Genomic DNA, 24,868 nt, shown 5'->3' on the forward strand with positions numbered 1-24,868 from the left:
CAGCCTTGTATGCACCCAACTGCACAAGAAGGAAGAGGACTTCATCACAATGCTCCTTTGTTGGGTTTCTATTTAGCCTAATTTGTTATTTTCTGAAAAAGTCATGACATCCTTCTTTATTAAATGACATTATGGAGAAGACTCACAAAACAAATAAAACAGAAAAGAAAAACACACAAAAAAAAACCAAAATGCATTTGCAAACCATTTTACCCAATCCTTACACATATCAACCAACCAGTTACCATACATCCAATCATAAAACGTATTCATCCAGTGTTTCACAAACAGGCCATTCACATCCAATACCCAGTCACACCAGTTGTTGATATATGGTGTGCTTTATTTCCCTTATCAATCCTAATTCTAATACCTTCTTCCTACCTACTACATCACTAATATTCTTGATTTTTAGTGGATGACCTGATCATCCATATGTGTTGCTGTTACATTTTGCATAATAAACATAAAATATCTTAGCTATCTTTGTTAAGCCAAAATAAAATATAAATAGTCATGCCTGCTATCCACTCCATGTTGTATTTACCTAAGTGTCATTAAAGTCCTTAGTAGGTTATCCACCATGGCTCACTCCTTCAATGTGAATTGCATTCACACTTATTGTTACAAACAAACACAGAACATTTATATTGCGCTTTTCTCCTGGCAGACTCAAAGCGCCAGAGCTGCAGCCACTAGGATGTGCTCTATAGGCAGTAGCAGTGTTAGGGAAACTTGCCTAAGGTCTCCTACTGAATTGGTGCTGGCTTACTGAACAGGCAGAGCTGAGATTCGAACCCAGATCTCCTGGGTCAGAGGCAGAGCCCTTAACCATTACACTATCCAGCCATCGTTAGACTCCTTAGACTCCTCCCAGGTTTTGGGACCTAACACTCTGGTTCACAACTCCATCCTAAATGTACACGTTAGGAGCTACATCATTGGCTTCAAAGGGAACCTGAAGCAAGAGGTATTTGGAGGCTGCCATATTTATTTCTCTTGAAACTATAACAGTTGCCTGGCATTCCTCCTGACTATTCTTGCGTACCTAGGTTTAGAGGGCAAAATCCAGGGAAAAAAATATATACTAAACTTGGTACATCCATAGTCCAGGAGCGTCTTCTAGATGTTCTTCCCTAATTATTGTCCACCTGTGTCTCCATGTGTCCCCATGTGCCCTCCTGTGTATTCTTCTGTCATTAGTGTGTCCTCTTCTTTCCACATCTGTCCCCTATGTTTTCCCCTTCTGTCTCCAGTATGTCCCCTTCTGCTGCCCACTGTCCTTGTGTTTCCCCTTCTGTCTCCAGTATGTCCCCTTCTGCTGCCCACTGTCCTTGTGTTTCCCCTTCTGTCCCCAGTGTGTGTCCCTGGCTCCCCCTGTGCTGTCCACTCCCTGTATGCAACCCCTATATATGCCCACAACTCCAACTTGTGACTCCGCTCCCCCCCTCCCCCAGTGTAATTAGCTGTGATGGTTTGTGCTGATGGCGCGATCAGCACAATCCGTTCACTAGAGGGAGCCATTAAGCTAAGTACTCACGGGGGGCAATTGTAGCTGTCGCTAGCACACGGGAGCGTGTGCGACAGTTCGGCGACAGCTCGTCGCCAAGTCCCTCTGCATCCACATACGGGACTAGCGACAGTTCCGGCGAGGTTGCGGCGACGGCTGTAGCCGGCGATTGAACATGTCAATCGCCTGGCGACAGCTCCGACGGGCGACGGTTCGGGGCGCGCGCGTCATACACACGGGCGAACTGTCGCCGCAACATGCGCGTGCCACGCGGTTGCGGCGACGGCCGTCCCCCGTGAGTATGGACCTTAAGAGAGGAGAGAGATCTCTGATCCCAACGAGAGCCATGAATTAGGTAAGACATGCTGCTACACAGCTAATTACACCAGGGCTGTATTTAGGGTTTGGGCTCCCCTAGGCACCCCAAACCTACGACGCCCCCCCCCCCCCCCCGCGCCCAGGAGGATGTTGGCGGCCGCGGCAAAGAATGGGCGTGGCCACAGAATGCAGTGGGTGTGTCCATAACACAGTGGGTGTGGTCAATTAAAATTTCCTAGTAAGAGTGCAGCGCAAAGCCGTTTTCTCCCCAGGTATGAGTAAAGTGACCCTAAAAAAGCAAGTAGGAAAAGTCCCCCCCCCCCCCCCCAAAAAAAAAACCCCACACATTAGCCAGTGTTCTCTGCAGGGGCGGACTGGCCCGGGAGGACGGGAGGCAATTGCCCCCCGGGCCGCCTCCTGTACTTTGCATCAGGGCCGATACTTGCAGTGTTGGCAAGTTCGCTGTCTGGTGAATTGGTCCCGCAGCTACAGCAGCACTTTACAGATGCTGCTAGGCAACAGAGGTCCTGCCCCCTGCCAGCAGAAACAGCCAGCCAGTGAGCAGAGAGCGGCTCAAGCGCGTCATTTGAAGTGGCCGAGGCTGCCGGAGGATTCCAGTCCTTGTGAAAGATGAAAACTTTCTTTCTCATTCCCAGCCTACTGCTTGAAGCTGGAAAGGACTCTGACCACGGCAGACATCAGGTGCAGACCAGACACTGTCCTTTGTAAGCGGACACCTCCTCTGTCTCCTCTCCATTTGTTTATTGTTCTTTGCACAGGCCAGCTCTGCTCACACTAGCCCCACATCTTCCTGTCTCCTATATACCTGTAACCCTTTCACTGCTGCGTGCTGGTGATATAGCTTTTTGCAGCACTGGTAATTTGTATCATGCATATTTATGTATTGTTGTACTTTGGCTGCACACTAAATAAAGTGCTTAGCGCTATTGAGGATGTACAATACATCAAAGGACTTCCAAGGCAAAATATATAATCTATTTTTTACTCACCTGGGGCTTCTTCCAGCCCTGAGCAGCCATCTCAGTCCCTTACCACAGCCCTGGTCCTTTGCGTTGTCCCTGCTGGCCTTCCACTGGCGTGGTCAGTTCTTCTGCACCTGCCTGTGCATCCACGTCATCTGGCGCATACTGCGCTTGCACATTAGTTGTGCACAAGTGCAGTATATGCCAGATGATGTTGACGCACAAGAGCAGCAGACCCGACCCCGCTGGTGGAAGGCCAGCAGGGACAACGCAAAGGACCAGGGCTGTGGGGAGGGACTGAGACAGCTGCTAAGGGCTGGAAGAAGCCCCAGGTGAGTAAAAAATAGTCTTTTTTACTTTACGTCAGAAGTTCTTTAAAGGAGACCTTAGAGTGTACCTGTGTTGTTAACTGGCGTATTTATGCTTACCTGGGCCAGCCCCATGACGTGCTCCCTTGCTGTCCTCTCCAGTTGCTTTTTTGTTATCTAATATTACATAACCCCTTCCTCCCCCAGTACTTTGGCCAGTCATGTGCTTCTGCACATGCCCTGTCACGCATGCACCAACGCTGTGCCCCCATGCCCGGGAGTGCTCTGTGCCTGCACAGTATTACTCCCAGCTGCGAACAGAAGGGGGGGCGCTTTTACACTTAATGCATTGGTATGCGTTGGTACACAGTTTTTCCACAGCAGTGCATTGTGAAAAAGGTTTCAGTTAAAACGCGTTAAGTGGTAACTGTGCCATAGGAAAATATTGGCATTACTTTGAAAATCCGTTTTCTTTCAGTTATAATTGAGAGCAACTGATTAGGTTGAAAAGGAGACTTAAAGAGACGAAAAATTTAACTTCATTGCAATCAGTAGCTGATACCCCCTTTCCCATGAGAAATCTATTCCTTTTCACAAACGGGGCTCTGTATGGCTGATACTGTGGAGATACCCTTCCCACAGAAAACTGTGAGGACCATAGTCCTGGCAGTTCTGTGAACATTGTTGCGTTGTGGGAAACAGCTGTTTGCAACTGCCAAAAAAAAGCAAGCAGCAGCTATTTCCACTGACATCACCTGCCAGCAGTAAAAATGTCATCAGGTAATAAATGTCAGAATGTAAATCAGGGAGAGGAAAGATTTTACAATGGGCAAACACTGACTAAATCATTTATACACAATTATTGTAAAAACAAAGCACTTTTATTACATTAGTTTCACTGGAGTTATTCTTTCAGAGATCCAGCGGCAAATGTCTCTGCTCTCCTCACGCTCGGAGTAACCATGGAGACTTTCCTGCGACTTAGCGTTCAGGTACCATGGTTACTCCCAGTGCGGCTGACTCCATGATCCACCCGCTCATCTCTCTCTTACTGCTACCTCCTACTGTCGGCTTTTATTGATCACATCATTACGTAACACTGGGATTAGGAGGAAGCAGGGAGAGAGAGAGATAAGAACGCTTATCATGGAGGGGCCCTGGAGTAGGTGAGTTGACTGCTGCTGCTCCCGCTGCAGGTAGTGGGTGATCTAAGGAGCCATAGTGGGGGAACACAGGAGCCACGGGAGGGTGGGGCACAGGGGGGAACAAAAGTGATACAAGGACAAAAGAGATACAGGGAGAACAGGTGACACAGCAGGACATAGATGCAGAAGGGGAACAGGTGACACAGGGGCATGAGGTGACACAGAGGGGCACAAAAGAGACACAGAGGTAACACGGGGACAAAAAAGTCACAGGGGTAATAGGTGACTTAGAGGGGGACAGAAATGACTGTGTTCTGACTTAAGAAAGGATTCAGTTTAAGAACGAACCTACATTCCATATCTCCTTCATTAACCGGGGACTACCTGTATTTCACTAGCTTCTTTATTAGGCATGTCTTGCTAGTATATGAATATGATCTGTTTCTGCCATCAGAACTGCCTGAATATTTTATGGCATTCCTCAGAGATTTTTGGTCCATACTGACATGAAAATGCCATGCAGTTGGCCCCACCCACATCACGCCATGGTCATGCCCATTTTGTCATTTGCCTCACTGCCGTAGTAGCCCCCCCCCCCCCCTCGGGCCCCTGGGTTGTGTTTTCCCCCCAGGCCAAAAGGTCCCAGTCCTCCCCTGGTTCTCTCCCACAAAATAGTGGTAGGTATTAGATTGTGAGCTCCCCTGAGAAAAGTCAGGAACATGGCTGTTCTCTGCAAAGTGCTGCAGAAGATGCCAGTGCTATATAAATACAAATATGGTAGGACATTAGACTATGGCAGAATTAGATTGTAAGCTCCTCAGAGGATAGTCAGTGACATGACTACATACTCTGTGAAGTACTGCTGAAGATGGCAGTACAATACAGTATAGTAGTATGGCAGCATGGTGGCGTAGTGGTTAGCGCTCTCGCCTTGCAGCGCTGGGTTCCAGGTTCAAATCCCATCCAGGTCAACATCTGCAAGGAGTTTGTATGTTCTCCCTGTGTCTGTGTGGGTTTCCTTAGGACACTCTGGTTTCCTCCCACATCCCAACAACATACAATACAGATAAGTTAATTGGCTTCCCCTAAAAATTGGCCCTAGACTACGATACTTACATGCACATGACTATGGTAGGGATTAGATTGTGAGCCCCACTGTGACAAGACAATACATACTCTGTACAGCACTGCGTAATATGTTGGCGCTATATAAATAATTAGTATAAGTACAGTCAGTGGTGGCTCCAGGGTTTTTTTTGGGGGGGGGGGGGGGTGCTATGCAGGTGCTGGACCAATTTTTGTGGCTATAACCGCACTGCGGCAAAAATGGGCGTGGCCATGCCCGGATGAGGGTAAAGCTAACTAATTTAAAGTGAACCCGAGGTGAGAGTGATATGGAGGCTGCCATATTTATTTCCTTTTAAAAGGGACACTTAAGCCAAATAAAAAATAGTTTTACTCACCTGGGGCCTCTACCAGCCCCCTGAAGCTGTCCGGTGCCCACGTAGACTCGCTCCGATGCTCCTGGCCCTGCTTCCGGTTCTGGCGACAGGAGCCGACAGGCCGGGAACGCGAGTGATTCTTCGCGTTCCTGGCCGTAATAGCGCCCTCTATGCTGATATAGCATATATCATATAACAGCATAGAAGGCGCTATTACGTCCAGGAATGCGAAGAATCATTCGCGTTCCCGGCCTGTCTGCTCCTGTCGCCGAAACCTTAAGTGGCTGCTGGCAGGGCCAGGAGCATCAGAGCGAGTCTACATGGGCATCGGACAGCTTCATGGGGCTGGTAGAAGCTCCAGGTGAGTAAAACTCATTTTTTTTATTTGGCTTAAGTGACCCTTTAAACAATACTAGTTGCCTGGCAGCCCTGCTGATCTATTTGGCTGCAGTAGTGAACTGAATTACGCCAGAAACAAGCATGGAGCTAATCTGGTCAGTTCGGACAATATTGTCAGAAACCCCTGACCTGCTGCATGCTTGTTCAGGGTCTGTGGTTGAAAGAATTAGAGGCAGAGGATCAGCACGGCAGCCAGGCAACTAATATTGCTTAAAATATTACTCTCACCTCGGGTTCCCTTTAAAAGTGCAACGCAAAGACAGTGGGCCCAAGTGTTGGTGACCCTTTCCCCAGAAAATTCACATAATTGTGCAGGTTTTCTCAAGAAAATACACGTAATGTGAGCAGATTTGCCCAGAAAATATATTCAATCATGTCGGCATATCTGCCCAATTATGTCAGCAGATTTGATCAGAAATACGTGCAATAACGTCAGCAGATTTGATCAGAAATACGAGCAATAACGTCAGCAGATTTGATCAGAAATACGAGCAATAACGTCAGCAGATTTGATCAGAAATACGAGCAATAACGTCAGCAGATTTGATCAGAAATACGTGCAATAACGTCAGCAGATTTGATCAGAAATACGTGCAGTAACGTCAGCAGATTTGATCAGAAATACGAGCAATAACGTCAGCAGATTTGATCAGAAATACGAGCAATAACGTCAGCAGATTTGATCAGAAATACGAGCAGTAACGTCAGCAGATTTGATGAGAAATACGTGCAATAACGACAACAGATTTGATGAGAAATACGAGCAATAACGACAGCAGATTTGATCAGAAATACGAGCAATAACGACAGCAGATTTGATGAGAAATACGTGCAATAACGACAGCAGATTTGATGAGAAATACGTGCAATAACGACAGCAGATTTGATGAGAAATACGTGCAATAACGACAGCAGATTTGATGAGAAATACGTGCAATAACGACAGCAGATTTGATGAGAAATACGTGCAATAACGACAGCAGATTTGATGAGAAATACGAGCAATAACGACAGCAGATTTGATGAGAAATACGAGCAATAACGACAGCAGATTTGATGAGAAATACGAGCAATAATGACAGCAGATTTGATCAGAAATACGTGCAATAACGACAGCAGATTTGATGAGAAATACGAGCAATAACGACAGCAGATTTGATGAGAAATACGAGCAATAACGACAGCAGATTTGATGAGAAATACGAGCAATAATGACAGCAGATTTGATGAGAAATACGAGCAATAACGACAGCAGATTTGATGAGAAATACGAGCAATAATGACAGCAGATTTGATGAGAAATACGAGCAATAACGACAGCAGATTTGATGAGAAATACGAGCAATAATGACAGCAAATTCAGAAATACGTGCAATAATGTCAGCAGATTTGTCCAGGAACTTGACTACAACAAATATCTTACCTAGTCCGGTGCGCGAGGGAAACTCTGCATGCCACCGCCTGGTCTGGTGGTGGCCTGCTGTGCTGCCTGGGCAGCTGGGGCCTGCGAGTGACCCTGGGCTGGGGTAGCTGGTGGTGGCCTGCTGTGCTGCCTGGGCGGCTGGGGCCTGCTGCCTGTGACCCTGGGCTGGGCGAGGGTGACCTGTCTGCCTAGCTGGCTGGCTGGGTAGCTGGGGGCTGGGCTGCAGCAGCTGCTTCACATGGCTCCCGATCGAGTGACTCCCGACCCGACCATCTCATGTGTTGCTGTCCTCCTCCTGCGTGATGTAAAATGGAGCTGAGGAGGAGTCACTTTACCCGGGCTCGGCTAGTCGGCTGGGGGGGGGCGGAGCATCGGAAGCCAATGTATTTCATAGCCTGCCCTGCTGTCTCAGCCTCAATGTCAAGCCACGCCCCCTCCCTGTACATGCAAGTGGCTCCACCTGCTCTGGCTGGCTCATTACTGTGCGATGAGAGTCAGTCAGAGCGCACAGAGAACGTGACCAGAGGAAACCATTGTGGATGGTGGCGGCAGGGGGGGAGCGCTTGCAAACAGTAAGAACTGTAACTTCTGGCTGCTGCAGCGGCGCTCCCCCCCCCCCCCCCCCAAAAAAATGTTAATGATAGAAAAAAAAATGTCATAAGGGGAAAAAAAAATAAAAAAAAGTATTATTATTTGAACCAGTGGCCACCCGCCCCCCCCGAGGACCCGCCCATGGCACCGGCCCACGGGTGCCTCTTAATAGATACGGCCCTGAATTACACCGGGGGTGGGTGGCGGGGAGCGGAGACATACGAGGGGGTTGTGGACATACACGGGGGAGCAGACCACACGGGGAAGCCAGGGACACACATGGGGGGCAGAGCAGCACACAAGGGACAGTGCAGGGAATGCCCGACGTGGGGATTGGTTGGCGGTTTGTGTCGGCAGGCACTTTGTAAGTTGGAGATTCCCTGCATTCGCCGTATAAGACGCAGGGACTGTTTCTCCCATTTTTTTTTCAGGAGAAAAAATGTGTCTTATATGGTGGGAAATACCTGAAACAAGCATGCAGCAAATATTGTCAGATTTTTGAGAGTAACACCTGATCTGCTGCATGCTTTTTCAGGGTCTATGGCTAAAAGTATTAGAGGCAGAGTACCAGCAGGACTGTCAGGCAACTGGTATTGTTTAAAATTAAATAAAATATCAGCCTCCATATCCCTCTCACTTCAGTTTCCCTTTAGAGGATGCTTCCTCCACACATGCACAGCTCATTGGTGGGTGTGTGACCATGATCTACAAATACTTAGAAAGGAATTTACTTAACTACTTGCTGCATTTGGTGCAGTATACCTACATCCCGCAGGTCTGCTTCTGAAGTCCCAGGGACATATATATTAGTCTATTGCAGCCGATGGCCGCCGCTTGCTCCCGTGCGTGCTGCCGAACAGGTACTCGTCGCCGCACGTTAGATGAATAAATGGGAACGCATCTGTGCAGTACACTGCGGACAAGGTGGACTTGATTGACGCTCGCACTGGCGCAGTAGACGATGACCTGGATGTTGGCTTCTGCACCAGCGGGGACTGCGGACCAACGGCTGAGTGCAGAGCTGCGGCATGGGACATGTCAACTGCAAGGGGCTGGAGGAAGCCCTGGGTAAGTAGAGTTGGGGGGGGGGAGGGTTTTTGCCCAACATTTCCTGTATAGGACAACTGAAGTGAGAAGAATATGAAGGCTACAATATGTATTTCCTTTTAAACAATACCAGTTGCCTGGCAGCCCTGCTGGTCTATATGTCTGCAGTAGTGCCTGAATAACACAAGAAACAAACATGCAGCTAATCTTGGCAGATCTGACAATAATGTCAGAAATACCTGATCTGCATATATGCTTGTTCAGGGTCTATGGCTTAAAGTATTAAAGGCAGATGATCAGCAGGATATCCATGCAACTGGTATTGTTTAAAAGGTAATAAATATGGCAGCCTCAATAACCCTCTCGCTTCAGTTGTCCTTCAAGGACATGAGAGACAGTCACTGATTCAATCCTTTTTTGGCTTGATCAGGTGCCAACCTCATATCTATGGGTGCTTTTCAGGCACCGCCACTGCTGTAGGGAAAGAACAAAATGATCACTTTGGAAACTTTGCTGGCATGGTGAAAGCAGTCAGATGATACTGCCGTGATTAATCACCATAATTAAAGAGGAACTCCAGTGAAAATAATGTAGTAAAAAAAGTGCTTCATTTTTTACCATAATTATGTATAAATGATTAAGTCAGTGTTTGCTCATTGTAAAATCTTTTCTCTCCCAGATTCACATTCTGACATGTATTACATGGTGACATTGTTACTGTGGGCAGGTTATGTAGCTGCTCCTAGCTGTTTTGGCTGTTAGAGACAGCTGTAAACAGCTAATTCCTGTCTGTGAACATTGTTACATTGTGGCAGTTTGCCCAGAGTACCGCGGTACTCAGAGCTTCTTGTGGGAGGGGTTTCAGCACAAAATCAGTCATACAGCGTCCCCTGATGGTTTGTTTGTGAAAATCATTATATTTCTCATGTAAAAGGGGGTATCAGCTACTGATTGGGATAAAGTTAAATTCTAGGTTGGAGTTTCTCTTTAAAGGCTTGCCTATAATATGCTGGAAAGGGAGATTTTGGTCCTTTTATTGCACATGAAACTATAGAAATTGATACTTTCATGAAAAGTGCTGTAGACCATGCCATTCCAAATGCTTGGTAACCAAGTGTAAAAGAGAAAATCATTTTGATAGTGCCGTCTCTTTAACAGTGCAGATCACTCTTTTCATTGCTAACTAGATTTGTCAGGGTGGCATGCAAATTACAAGTGCGTTCAAAGGCTTTGATAGGCGGCTCTGAAGTCTCTTGGATCCCAGATGTGCATAAAGGTCTAGCTTGGGAAATAATCCAGCAAATTCAATCATACAGATCTGAAACACATGCAAGGGAAATATGACATTGTACCACAATATGGAACGGGGGTCATTCCTCTAATCACTGTACAGCCCTAGTACTAATGAGATGCTGTTTTTCATGCAATCAGTTTTGCAGTTAAACAGTCAATTTGATTGAAATTAAAATACAATGAACTTTGCTTTAATTTCTTTTCCAAAACCTCACTAATTATGGAGTCTTCAGATATTCCTTTAGCATAGTGATCAGTGACATTGCCTGGAGCATCAACGTCATGTAAAAACACTGAAAGCTGGTGTAAGCATCTTTTTTAGCTTCCAAATGTAGCTGTATAGGGGTCTTGAGCAGCTGGACAAATGTGTTTATCATGCATTATAGATGTCCATAACCAGTGGCGTATCTGGGTAATATAGCGCCTATGGTAAACACTGAAATTGCACCCCCCTTCGATCAGTCAGCGCCTCTTTCCCCTTTAAAAACAGCATATTTTCTCGCTTTCTACATGTGTTATGGTTGCCTGTGGTTTTTTTGGCTCGGAGATTGCTTAGGTTACATTTTTGGAAATGGCTCTTCTTATTCACTCTCTGTCCTCTCTTCTAACACTAAGTCAAGTGCGCCCTACATACATAAGTTAAGGTCTAAATGAAAGGGAGGCATGGAGGCAGGCATGGGGGTGCAGCACAGTAGCAAGCATGGTGCTGTGGTGCCCATGGCACAAGCCATGCCTGCACTCCTCTAGATACCTCAACAGAGGAGGATACCCTTCAGCAGAGGAGGTTGCACTCAAAGAAGGCAAAGCTTTCTCCTCCAGTGGCGTAGCTAAGGAGCTATGGACCCCAGTGCAAGTTTTACATTGGGCTTCCCCAAGCTCCCTATTCATAACAATTAATATGGTGCACCAAAACCTGCCAAGGACAGCCTGTGTTAGAGGTGCAAGAAAATGATGGGGAACAGTTTTTTTATGATTACTATTATTCAAAACATCTATAGAAGTGATTATTACCAACACAAGACCAATAGAGAGCTAATACTGTAGTTGAGGGAGGGAACCCCAGGGCCCCCCTAGCCCAAGAGCCCCAGTGAGGTTGAACCTCTGCACCCCATATAGCTATGCCACTGTTCTCCTCCATAAAAAGATCTCCCTACATGTCCTCCTATCACTGACAGCATTTGTAATGAGCCGGCCGGGTAGCGTGGTGACTAAGTGGTTAGCATTCTTGCCTTGCAGCTGTAGGATGCAAGATATGGTACTATATAACATACTATTTGTTTGTAATTAGCATGCCTTCGATATGTTGGCATGGATCTGCATGGGTCCTAGGTTTCCGTCTGCAATCGAAACACATACTGGCTTCTCCACAAATAGGCCATAGTGTGTGTGACCACATATAAGCCTGATTTATCCACTTGAAATCAGAAATGTATATACACTTAAATGACTTAATTCTTAAAAACTATCTTTATAACTGGTCCATAGATTTTACACTATCGAACTATACATTTGAGATATAATTTAAAGACCATATTCAGTCAAAATTACACATTCCATAGATTCTCTTGTAAAATAAAATTATACTTACCTCCCTGGTTGGTTTTTCCAACTAACTCCCTGAGACCCGTGTCCAGCGCCTTCCGGCGTGTAGCTCCACCCCTTTGCAGGAAAGGGCTGTGACATTTCTAAGGAACTCCTCTATCACAGATTGAGGAGTGCAAACTCTTCTGCAAGGGGGAAAGGCTATGCACCAGAATCCGGCGGACACAGGGCTCGGGGAGTGAGTTGGAAGAAACAGACCCGGAAGACAATTATAACTTTATTTTACAAGAGGATCTACAGAATTTGTAATTTTGACTGAATAGACTCCTTAACCACTTAAGTACCAGCTGTCTCTGCCCCCTTAAGGACTAGAGACCGCTGGTACAGAACCGGCGGAAACCCAACGAATTGCCGCACATACCTGCCGCAACCGCCATCACTGCCACACGTCGGGAACCTGGGCCACCCACTCTGCCATCTCTATGACGGCAGAGTTCCTGTGAGCCAGTCAGCAGCTGCTTTCATTGGCTCCTGACCCTGACTTTCAATGTAAGCCAATGGGAGTTGCTTACATTGAAAGACAGGGCCGGGAGCCAATGAAATCGGCTCCTGACCCGCTCACAGGGCTCTGCCGTCATAAAGACAGGCAGAGTGAGTGAGCTGCGGTGGGAGACGGCGAATATTCAGAGGCGAGATCGGCGGGAGCAACGAAAACAGTGGATGTGCGCAGCGGCGGTGAGTTGAAATCTACACCCTGGCAGCCAGATAGCCATCAAAACAGGGCGTAGATTTCAAATATCAAGGTCCTTAAGTAGTTAAGAAATTGACTTTGTACAGAGCAAAGGTACTTTCTTCCAACAATGTTCACAGACAGATTATTTTATTGAATTAGCTTCTGCTGTGAACATGTGAATGTATGCTAAGTTGTAATCATTAAATTAAATTCATTGTCACTTAAAGGGGAACTGAAGAGAGAGGTTTATGGAGGCTGTCATGTTTATTTCCTTTTAGACAATACCAGTTGCCTGGCAGCCCTGCTGATCCTCTGCCTCTAATACTATTAGCCATAGCCCCTGAACAAGCATGCAGCAGATCAGGTGTTTCAGTGGTTCAGACTTACAAGTCTGATCTGACAAGACTAGCTGCATGCTTGTTTCTGGTTTTAATCAGATACTACTGCAGAGAAATAGACCAGCAGGGCTGCCAGGCAACTGGTATTGATTAAAAGGAAATAAACATGACAGCCTCCATATACCTCTCTCTTCAGTTCCCCTTTAATATAATGAAGGGGGAGGAGCCAAGACCTCAGAAAATATAGTTGACACCTCAGTTCAGTTGTCAGAATCAGGCTGTATACCATCTGATTTACAGACTACACATAAAAAATTGCCATTATTTCCCTACCCTCCATATTCCCTAAAACAAATAAAGGAAGGCTCAGGTCTGTGGCCCAAGATGGGGTTGGTGTGAGCCACTGCCTCTTTACATAGTGAAGAGAATTATGAGTCAGGACTGCCATGGTTTTCATAACTTTAAAAACTTCTACTCTCTATTACTTTCCTACTAATAAATCCCTTGAATTGTATGTACTACGACACTCCCTGGAGGGGGAGGGGATTTGCAGCCCATGACAAGAACTGCATTACATATTTGACAGAATATCCCATCATTTAGAAAGAGACAATATTGACTTGTTGAAAAGAGACCCCTATGTGTCTGGCTGGACAGCGACCTCCAAAATCTCAGACGCTAATGTGAAGTTGTCTCTTCAGAATCCATAATGCCTCCTGCAGTGGGTTTGATCAGTAGGGACGTTACATCCTCTAAAAAAATCAGTACTACTCAATCCCCATTTTTTGCGTTTACCTGGGGTTCTATACCAGTCATAAAATATTTCATAGCTTCTCTCTCTTATAGAACAGTTGATGGAAGCACAAGCGAAGTTGAAAAAGAAACGCTGCCACTCTTCAAGGTCCCAGGTCTAGGAAAGCGCATTTGGATTTCACGTTTTAAAATTTCCGCATTACAAGCGGTAATTGGGATTCTCGTTCGGAAATCGGAAAGCGGATTTCCGTGTAAATACCGCATTGACACAATTCGGTAATTTTAGCCCAATCACAGAACTTGGAAGCATTGGACCCATCAGAGAATGCAGAGTCAACTCAGAAGTATTTTGCCAATCAGAGAAAGCAAAAAATTACCAAAAAAAGACTCACTGGAAAACAGAAATCCACAGAATAGGTAATCGACATTTCAGAATTTCTGCAGAATCGGAAATCGTCATATCCGACCAACCCTGCCCAAGTTTTATTCAGCCTGTCCTACCAATAAATCATAGCAGGGGTTACTATAGGCAGTTTGTGATACCTACCTTGTGAAATCTAAAACGTTCTTATGTGGCCAAATTATCTTTATTTGATATTTTGGGCCAAGTCATCATCCTTCCCTCGCTCACCATGTCTGCAACGAACTTAACCCCGATTTTAATGTGGTGCTAAGCAGGAGGCACTGTACTGCACTGGGGTCTGCTTTCTGGCACCTGGGAGGCTTACACTTTGCTACAGAGTTTATTAGCACCCTTGAGAAGGTTTTGCCAACTGAAACAAAATTGCAAAACTTCATTTTTATTTTTTCTATCTTCCCTTTTAAATAAAAGGGATTTGTGACCCACTGTAATGCTGTGCAATATCAAGTTAATCAAAATGTCTAGCATAACAATTATTTTTATTTTGTTAAGTCACAGGGTTTATAGAGCCATAGCTGAAAGCCATCATTTTAATTATTTCAGGAGTCAAAAAACATCTAAATCATTATACTGGGAGAAAATAATAATAATAAAAAGTTATTTACAGCCTAATGTAGAAGCCACCCAGAAAGTGTCTCCTCCTCCTCTTCAATGTATTTGTGAATCTATACATAGGGAATGAAATTCAGCTCATGCCTTGTGCTATCAACCTGGAGTACAGCTAAGCTTCCAGAGGCACAAGAGGTTCTGTGTCTGAAGCAAGTTGAAGTATTGTGCTGATCTCCCAACCTCACAATGGGCTTTACTAGTCATCTCTAATGTTATGACAATTCCTGCCAAGAGGAAACTGGGGATTTTTTCTTTCTTTCTTCTTGGTCGATCTAACATCTTACTTTCACTGCCTCCGTTTCCCTGCACATTCCTGTGATTTATTGTACTTTATGCAAAGCACAGGCTTCTACAGCTTCCTACAAGCAGGATTTTGGAGACCGTCCTTTCTAGCATGCAACAGCCTCTGCCTCATTTCCAGAGCCAAGAGTCGGATTATAAATTCCTTTGTAAATGTGTATGGTGATATTTGCTCCGGTAAGTTACATGACAACAATAGCAAATGGTAATGCACTTTTATATGAGACCCTGTTTTTCATTATCATGCTTTTAAAACCTTCACTTTTACATAGATACTGGATAGTAGATCCTACATCTATTTGTAAAAGTAGTTTTTTGTTTTGTTCTATGTAAGTATCAGTAAAATGTATATTTTGTACTATATAAACTAACCACACTTTTTCAAGTGAATGAACATTAAGGTGGCATGAAAAACTATAGCAAAATAAAACTACTATAACATAATTATACAACAAAAAATGTGTAATGATAGCATATGTTTAAGTGTTTGTATGTAACCCATTTAAATATATACAGGCTTAAGTTTATCACCTAGCTGGACCTCACTGGTTGTCAGTTTGCAGAAGTAATAAATATAAATGGGGTTAGCTGAACAGTTGCTACCAGTTACAGCAGAATCACATTGCTTGCTGCATTACCTTAATAAATAAGATTTTTTTTTTAGAAATGTATTTAATTTATGACCAGGACGTACCATGAATCAAAAATACGATAGTCCCTTTATATATTTACAGTTAGGTTTTTTCTATTTTTAGTAAGGCAAAACAGTAATGAATGAACTAATTAAAGGCAACCAAATAGATTTCAACTTTCATCAACTCAGAGCAATCAGAAAAATGATAGATGACTGCTGGTTGGTTGCGGTAAATAACTACACTATCTGGTGAAATACGACTGAGAATGGATATGCAGCAGTGATGGATTAATTATGACATGAAGGATGGCATCAGAAGGTGTATCTTCTTCCTGCTATTGTTCTGTAGTAGTTAGATCAGGCTCATACGTTTCATATTTTTTTATTAGTATCTTGCTTGTTATTGTTCTTTGTTTTCTGTTTTTATAACTAGAGCATGTCAGGATGAATTTCTTTAGACTGTGGGGATTCCTTCTGAGATTGGTTTGAAGCTTTTTCTAAAAATAATCTAATTCTTCTTTAATCCTTTGTGACAAATGGAAAGTAAAACCCTTGCACTTCATTGATGATTCTTAGACATTACTATTCAGAAAAAAAGGGGGGGGGGGGGATTGATCATTTTATAGATTTGTTAATGTTTAATATTTATGATTATGAATCAATCGTATTGATTGTTTTAGTATATTTATGAATTCTGTTGTTATTCTTCCGGGCTTTGTTCAATCTGATTCCCTCACTTGTGAATGAAGATTATTGTCACTTTTCGAAATTAGACTCTAGAAATTATGATGTTTAACTCTTGCTTGACCACTGGCATAATTGGTCAGCAGTGAACAGTGAACATCAGCTTAGTTAGGGGGTGACTTCTGAAGAGGATATGCCACACCTTATGGTACTAGATAATAACTCCAGTGGCCACCTTATTTCTTTCCCATCATTTTAAGTGTACTCTAAAACATCCAATTAACTGCTTAGAAATGTACAAACATGAGAACGTCTCCACACAGGATTGACTGTTTGAAGAGCACAGAGATAAAGTTCACAATGTTCATCAAGTTGCAAGTTTCCTTTAATAAACCATCCAGTTTTTGACTTTTGATAAAAGCCAACCTGTTGTATGTGTGTTGTACTCTGATGGAGGAGTGGTGAGATCATTGCATTTAATGAAGTTCTTCATGGCTGTGGTATTACTTACTTTGAGCCTGTTACTCTTGGCTAAGGACTTAGAACTTTGCCTACATCGTTTCTTCCAATTCTGGTGATCACAGTGGCAGCGTGGTTTATGAGCAGTTGAACGTGTTTGTGTGGGAACGGTTCCATGTGCTTACTGTGACAGGGCTAGTGATAGGTTTGCCGAGTAAGTATTACTACGTTGCCCGGTCAGTTGGGCACAGGGCAAGCTGAATGATGGCTCACTCTGCAGCCCCCCTCTGAGTCGTAGTAACTCGGAGGGGGAAGTAATTCGGGGTCCAGCTTACTTTGGCCACGGACTAAAGCATTGCAGCTATAGCCGCGCTGTTATCTGGCGCTATGCACCTCCATGCGTGCAGCCAGATGACCTGCTTCAGATTTGCCCCCATCCCCTCCACTGCATCATGCCTGTGTGCCTTTGTTTTTAGGAGGTTGTGATTGGGAAGCTGAGGTGTGTTTAGGGAAGTTTGCCTTTTTGTATAGTTGTATGTTGGAAGGCCGAAACCTGGTAGGAAAGGAGAACGGGCATTCTCTGAACTACAGTCTGGTAACTTTCTTAGCACTTGGGACTTCACTGGTTATTTTGCAATAGTGTATGCATTTGCGTCCAGTGTGCATGGACCTAGGATGTGAGTTTGTGTTTTCTTTTAATGACTTTGACTTTTGAGTTGTTGCAATAAAGTGTACCCCCTACATTCCACAATGCCATACTGTTGGCTATGTTCTTTCCACACTGTAGATTCAAATGTATAGCAAGGAAGCAACACTCTGCCGATATGTAAGGCAGTAGGTCCCTGAAATTATGGTAATTCACAACCCTACAGGTACATCCAAAGCAAAAAGACACGGGAGCTCAACTGACATGCTAGGATCATGACACCAGGGGCACTTGAAATAGGGCTGATGCTTGAAATATTTTCTGTTTCAATGGTTGTGGTTGTTCTCAAAGTAAATGGGATCTCCCCCCACTGTTGCCATGCCCCTCCCAAGAGGATGTAGCAGCCATGATCCCCAATATGACACCAAGGACAAAGTGTTTCTTCTTCCACAGAGCAGAGCCGGAGCTAACATAGGATAAAATGGGCATTTGCCCCAGGGCCACAGAGCCTGTAGGGGCCCCCAAGGTGTCCCTCCCCCATCTTAATTGTTGCTCCCCAGGGACTCTGCAGAGTCTCTTAAGTTGGGAGGGGATTGGGGGAGGGTCAGCAGCCAGCTCAGGGGTTCAGGAGGGAAATTTGGCTGCAACAAAGGGCCTCTAATGACGCTTTTTGGTTTGGGGTGTCTGTTGGGGGGCCCCCAGGCTAATTTTGCCCTAGGGCTCAATTGTTACTTGAACCGGCCCTGCCACCGAGGGCAGTATAGAAGACACTGCAGTAATATGGAGGTCCGTTTAAAGGAGAACTGTAGTGAGAGGTATATGGAGGCTGCCATATTTATTTCCTTTTAAGCAATACCAGTTGCCTGGCTATTCAGCTAATCCTCTGCCTCTAATACTTTCAGCCATAGGCCCTGAACAAGCATGCAGCAGATCAGGTGTTTCTGACAAATTTAGACAGATATGACAAGATTAGCTGCATGCTGGTTTCTGGTGTGATTCAGACACTTCTTTAGGCAAATAGACCATCAGGGCTGCCAGGCAACTGGTAAGGAAATAAATATGGCAGCCTCCATATCCCTCTCACTACAGTTCTCCTTTAAAGAAGGCACAGGGGACCCAGCCTGAAGCTTCTATGTGATGTCCCTTGCTGGGGATTTTAGAAAGTCTATGAGTTTTTTTAGAGGGAGGAATTTATTTATTTGAGTAATGAGGTACCCATAGTTGATGACCAGAAATGTAACATTTGGGCACTTTTCTATCAGCTGACATATTTAGATCTGTGCCTGGAAAAGCATTCTAAAGCCAATCTGTTGTTTAAGATGCAGGTTATCATTTCCTAAACTTGTAGAAACTTTTATGAATTGAGCATTATTAATAATTTGAATCTTACTTTTATAAGTGTGAACTCTGTTAGCATTTATTTTCCATATGAATAGAATTTGAATTGTGTTCGTACAGAGTCTGGTCTCAATTACCCACTGAGTTCAAAACAATCAGGTAAAGACTTCAAATGCACGAGAAAAGGACAGGCTTCAATTGGAATGGAAAGCAAAGTAAATGCAAATGGAATTCAGACACAGGTTAACACTGTCTGAGAAGATCTCATTAGAAAATGCAAACTCTCAGGTTATCATACATCCAAACTGCTTCAGAAATTCAGAAACATAAAATGTGTGAAATAAATTATTGATTATGATAATAAATGTTTTTTTTTAAGTAGAGCAGAGCTGTTATCTTAAAAATGCAAATACCCTTCTCTCTTGATAGATACTTAAAGGGCATCTGAACTGAGAATAAACATGTGAACTACCCATGTCAGCGTGTGTGGGCACAGCCAGGCCAAGAGTGCTGACTAGTCCCAGTCAAGCCCTTGGCCCAAATGTTATAACAGAATCTTTGTTTGTCTAATTGGAGCCTCTCAGCGCAAACATGGATTTCATTTATATGCTCCAAACACACAGTACCCAGGAAAAACACTGCTACTGAGGTATTTTTCTCTAAGAGACCTCAGCCCAACAAAACCCTTCATTATCCCATCCTATTAGTCACTGGAGATATTTATCTAATTCGACTGACAAGAGAAACATGTACGGTTCAGTGGTCTTTTTATTCGGCAAAAGGGCAAATCTTAAACAATGCTTTCTTGCTTAAATGCACCCAGGCTCTTCTCTTCCTTCTTCTGCTGGACAAAAAAGGCCCTAACATCTGTCTGTAAATGTGTTCATTGTGCAAGAAAGGAAAAGGGCGAATTCTGCTCACTTTGGCATGTAATAATGTAATTTAGCCAGTTATGAACTTTGAGCTTAAAGGGAATTTGAAGTAAAAATAAACCTATGATATAATGAATTGTATGTGTAGTACAGCTAAGAAATATAACATTAGTAGTAAAAATAAGATTTTACAGATGTACATTGGCCTTCTTTCTCTCTGAGGTAAACCTAAGGCAAAGGATACTGGAAACCTGTGAGGGGATAATTGATGTTGTTGCATCCATGCGAGAGCTTGCTGGTCTGTGACGGGGCAGCATAGAGATCTGGTGAGCAGGAATTTCTCCCATATTATCCGGTGACGGGAATAGTACGGGCACACGGAGTGGGGAACACATGTGGTGCAAAGGTGCACTTACGACCACATGTTTAGAGCACCTTGAAACTACAGTTTTACACTATGTCTAAACTTTCTTTCTGAGGAACAAGTGGAACCAAAGTTGAGGAGCCAGTGTGAGGAAAGCAGACTTGAAGTTCATCTGAAATACGTATTTAGCTGATCTGTGGCAAATCAGCCTCTACACATCGGTGAGAGTATTCATTTCTGGAAGAGATCTGAAAAAGGGGCAAAGTGTGGAACTTTGTGTGATCAACTTGTGGATATATGACTGTGGGGAGTGAGCGCTGTACAGACATCACGTGTAATATTGTTTACATATGCTTTGCCTTAGAGAGGAACTGTAGTAAAAATGACATTATGGATAAAATTAATTATTTTGCAAAGTATTTCCTCTCCATGATTTGCATTCTGAAATGTATCACAGGTGGTGACATCTTTAGCCTGCCAGGTGATCTGTACGGAATGTTTGTTATTGAGACTACTATACACAGAGGGAGATGCTGCTTGCTTGGCAGTTGGAAACAGTCATTAGTTCCCACAATGCAACAATAGTGATGGCTCAAACTGTTTGCTGGAAGACAGTTCCTGGCGATCATCAGCCTTCCCCGCCACCCTCCGGCGAACAGATGGTGAGATCGATCTGCCCCCCTTACATATGCATGGAGCCAAAAATTGACCCCTCACCCCAGAGTCAGCAGACACATGGCAGCCAGTCAGGTATCCTCCCTCCTGGACCCTCCCCCCCCCCCCCCCCCCCATAAAAACATGAGCACAGCAGCCATTTTCCATTCTGCATTTGGTTGCTGTGCTAGGCAGAGTAGGGAGAGCTGTGCTGCTGAGAGGGAAAGCTTGCTGTTCTACGTGCTCTTATTGCTGCTTCACTACTAGTTCATATTCTAGATAACCAAATAGCCTTTGTAAGGGCTATTTTTTTCGGGGGGGGGGGGGGGGGTTGTTAGTGTAGATTGCTGTTCTTGGTGTCCACTGTCCAGTGCACTTTTGCTGTTGGAGACAGGTGTGCAATGCTGCTACAGTAGTTCACCATCTAGATAACCCAGTAGCCCCAGTAAGGGCTGTTTTTTCCTTGCTGTTGATATTACAGTTCTGTGTGTCCATTGCACACATTAGCTGTTGGAGACAGGTGTGCTGCTACAGTAGTTCACCCACTAGATAACCCAATAGCCCTTGTAAGGGCTGATTTTTTTCCTTTTCTATTGTTATATTGTGATTCTGTGTGTCCAGTGCACACTTTAGCTTTTAGAGATAGGTGTGCTGGTCCTAGCAGTGCACCGACCATAACCCAATAATCCTTTACCACCACTACTGTCATCTAGTATCCACTACTGTCCTGTATAAGGCCTCACTTGCAGGCCTGATATTTTGTGGTGATTGCCTTTTCAGCTTGATCTGCAACTGATTTGAAAATGTTTGTGTGGTTTGTTGTAAAATCTCAAACATTTTCAATATGAAATTTTGAAACAGGAAGCAATTATTAGCTAACCTGATGTTATCACTAAATCTCTTTGCAGTTGTTTGCGATGCGGTAAACGCTGCATTTCCTCTTTCAGTGTGAACCGGGCCTAACCCTTACACTACCTGATCGACATGTGGATATGCCAGACGTTTTAAAGAACGTTATTCCAAAAATTTAGGACTGCAATGTAATTTCTGCCAAAGAGATTAAAACACAGCTCTGTGTAAACTACGTAATTTTTCATGGAATTTTTGCCATGGATCCCACTCCGGCATGCCACTGTCCAGATGTTACGGCCCTTTAAACAACTTTTACATCCATTTTGTGGCCAGAAGCAGTCCCTATAGGTGCTACACTTTGCCTGGTCATTGAAGTCTATAGCAGTTTGCGGAAAATTTGTTTTTGAGAACCGAAAATTTGATGTTCGCACCATCACTATGCAACAAGGTTCACTAACAGAAAACTGTCAAGCCCATGGCCCAAACATCACACTGTGGGAGGGGTTTCGCCACAATATCAGCAATACAGATGTCCCTGATGATCTATTCAAGAAAAATATTTTTTCGTGGGAAAAGGGGTATCCGCTACTGATTGGGATAAAGTTTAATCTTGGGTTAATGCTCTTCTTTCACTTAAGGCTATTTTTGGGCACAGGCTATGCAGGTAAAGGCCATAGGCACTCCCTGCCTTTCTGTTTCAGGCAGTCTGCATTGCACAGCACAGTGAATTATGGCTTTCCATCCAGTGTCCCCTGTGATGTATTCCAGCTCTCCAGAGCCATCTGTAATGTATTCCAGCATTCCAGTCTCTACTGTTGAGTAATTCTTGGCTGATGTGATTTTAGTTCCCTCATTGGGGCACATCTTGTTCAGCCTCATTGACAACCTCTCTGCCCCCCCCCCCCCCCATAGAGTGTCTGCATGTGTGGGGTTGATGAGATAAAGCCCAGCCTTTACCAGGGCCAGATTTGTACTTTCCAGTGCCCTAGGCCTGCTGTCACCAACCGCCAAAGTCTGAAGAAGGCTTATTAGCAGAAAGCTTACTCTTTTTCTTTGAAGCCAATAAATGGCATCATCCTGATTCAAAACTCTCTACTTTCGCTGATGGCTAAGATGGTACAATGTTCTACTGCTACAGGAAAGCAGAAGGATGCCAAACCATACACACTAGCATAGAGGTAGTAACAGCTCAGATGTCCTTTAAAGTGATAGTTTAGCAATGAAAGGGAAGCAAACAGCATTTTTATTCCTGCAGTTCTCATAGATGGTAGGAGCTGAAGGACAGAAAATGAGTCAGGAAACAGTTAACCGAGACCACTGCTGGCTAGGAAGAGAGGGTTAGATAAGAAAGTAATTAATAGCTGCTGGGGTCAGTGTGACAGCTGTAAAAGAGAAAGTGAAGAAACTAGCAGAGCTCACTGATGTTTGTGAATCCCTGCATTAAAACTCAGCGGAACTTAGTTCTATCTGCTTTGTAATATAAATTCCTGGCATTTCTCACATCAACTTGTATGTCCATCGTACAGAAGAATGATTGTCATAACACACCAGGAAATGTGAGAGAGAGAAGCAGGGATTGGGGAACTCTGGAATTCAGCTATTAGTGCAGAGCAGGGAGCTGGCTGGCTGCACTGCGGGACAAGACAAGATGATTTACTTTGACATATGACTTCTTCTCTCTCCAAGTCCTGCCGCCCTTCTGATCTTATCTGATTTTAACGCCCTAGGCCATGGCCTTTGTGGCCTTCCTAGAAATCCGGCCCTGGCCTTTACTCTGCAGTCTGTAGCTGAGGAACGAGAACTTCTGGGCTGCTACTTACTTGCTTGGCTGCTTCTCTTAGCTACGCATCTTGGTGTGACAGCATTATCTATACATTAGGTTTGGTAGGAGTGGGATAAGACAGAAAAGGTGCATACACACGTCTAATTTACATGTCATTTAACCAACTTGATAATGAACTGGATAGAACAATGGACTAGATTAAACGACTGATCAAACTACTATATGTTTGAACGTCTATTAGTTAAACAAACAACTAGATGTCATTTGTACACACATACGGACCTGACAGTTGTTTGAACAAAAGTTGGTCCAACCTATCCGCCAAGTGGATAGGCAAACCTGCTTTTATCAGTCGCTCGACAACGCATACACACGTCCAACTTGTCGTTCAAACGACAAGTCGGATGACAAGTTGGACAAAAAAGTTGGACGTGTGTAAGTACCTAAAGAAATAGATGATGTGAAAAAGGTGTAACCAGAGGAGATGTGCAAACAACAGATCATAGATACTGTATGTCATTTAGATCTCAGGTCTGCTACTAATGATACAATAGACAAATATATGAGCGCTGTGTGTTACAACCAGGACTAAAGGATATTATGTCCAAAGTAAATCAGTTCTCCAATGCCAGTGTCCGACAATGAAAGGAGGAATGGTAGCATCCAGTGCAGCTCGATCAGCGGTGGGATTTGACAAGTGTCTGTATCAGAAAAAAGGAGATAGATGAGAGCGCCTTTCAACACGCCAGTGTGTCTTTGTCAAGTCAGACAAAGACACACTGGCGTGTCGAAACGCGTCGTCATTATAACCCGGCTTGCCTGGACTCCAGACCTACCATGGACCCTTGTTGATGGCCCCCGCTGACCACAGTCGACGTCCGAGGAGTGGAACATTGAGCATGTGAGATATGCTTGCAAATTTATGCGATCTTGTACGTGCATTTCTTTTGCAATTTGCAAACTGAATTAAAGGTATTGCACCATAGAGGCACTCTCTTTTCTCTCCTTTTTCTGATACTGCTACTAATGCGGGGAGAGGGGGGGGATTGCAGGGAGCAGACAGCACAGGAGCAGTACTAAGTGTGCATGGACAGATAAGGAAGCACTTGCAAACAACGGGTCACTGGGTTTTCTCAGGTCAGGGGCTAAAATCAGTAATGCGTTATAATTACAAGGTTTTAAGGGGCAATATGGTATTGATTAGTAGGTTTAAAATTATGCTTATCCAATAATCATTGCTGTTAATTATTCCTTTGTGATTAGATTAGGACTATACAGTATGGTGCTTATTCAGTAAATGCTGTATTACAGGAGTAGAGATGGCCCGAACGGTTCGACCGCAAACTTATTCATGCGAACTTCAGTGGTTCGTGTTTGCGGTGAACCGCAAACTATTTGCGAGTTCGATCCACCCCCTATACTACATC

At 44.2% G+C, this 24,868-nt stretch overlaps 1 protein-coding gene across 2 annotated transcripts in view; it reads left to right on the forward strand.

Annotated features, from left to right (window-relative positions):
• SYNPR (synaptoporin) overlaps positions 1–24,868 on the forward strand; it is a 356,819-nt gene that overhangs the window by 208,465 nt on the left and 123,486 nt on the right. The window contains exon 1 of one of the 2 annotated variants that reach the window (XM_068253788.1): positions 14,952–15,332. The exons of the other annotated variant lie outside the window; for it this stretch is intronic. Within the exon in view, the coding sequence (XP_068109889.1) occupies positions 15,309–15,332 (24 nt within the window). The 5' untranslated portion in view covers positions 14,952–15,308. Of the gene's footprint in view, positions 1–14,951; positions 15,333–24,868 lie in introns of those variants that run through there. 2 annotated transcript variants of the gene reach the window in all.

Source organism: Hyperolius riggenbachi, chromosome 9 (genome assembly GCF_040937935.1).
Source record: "Hyperolius riggenbachi isolate aHypRig1 chromosome 9, aHypRig1.pri, whole genome shotgun sequence".
Lineage (NCBI taxonomy): Eukaryota > Metazoa > Chordata > Amphibia > Anura > Hyperoliidae > Hyperolius > Hyperolius riggenbachi.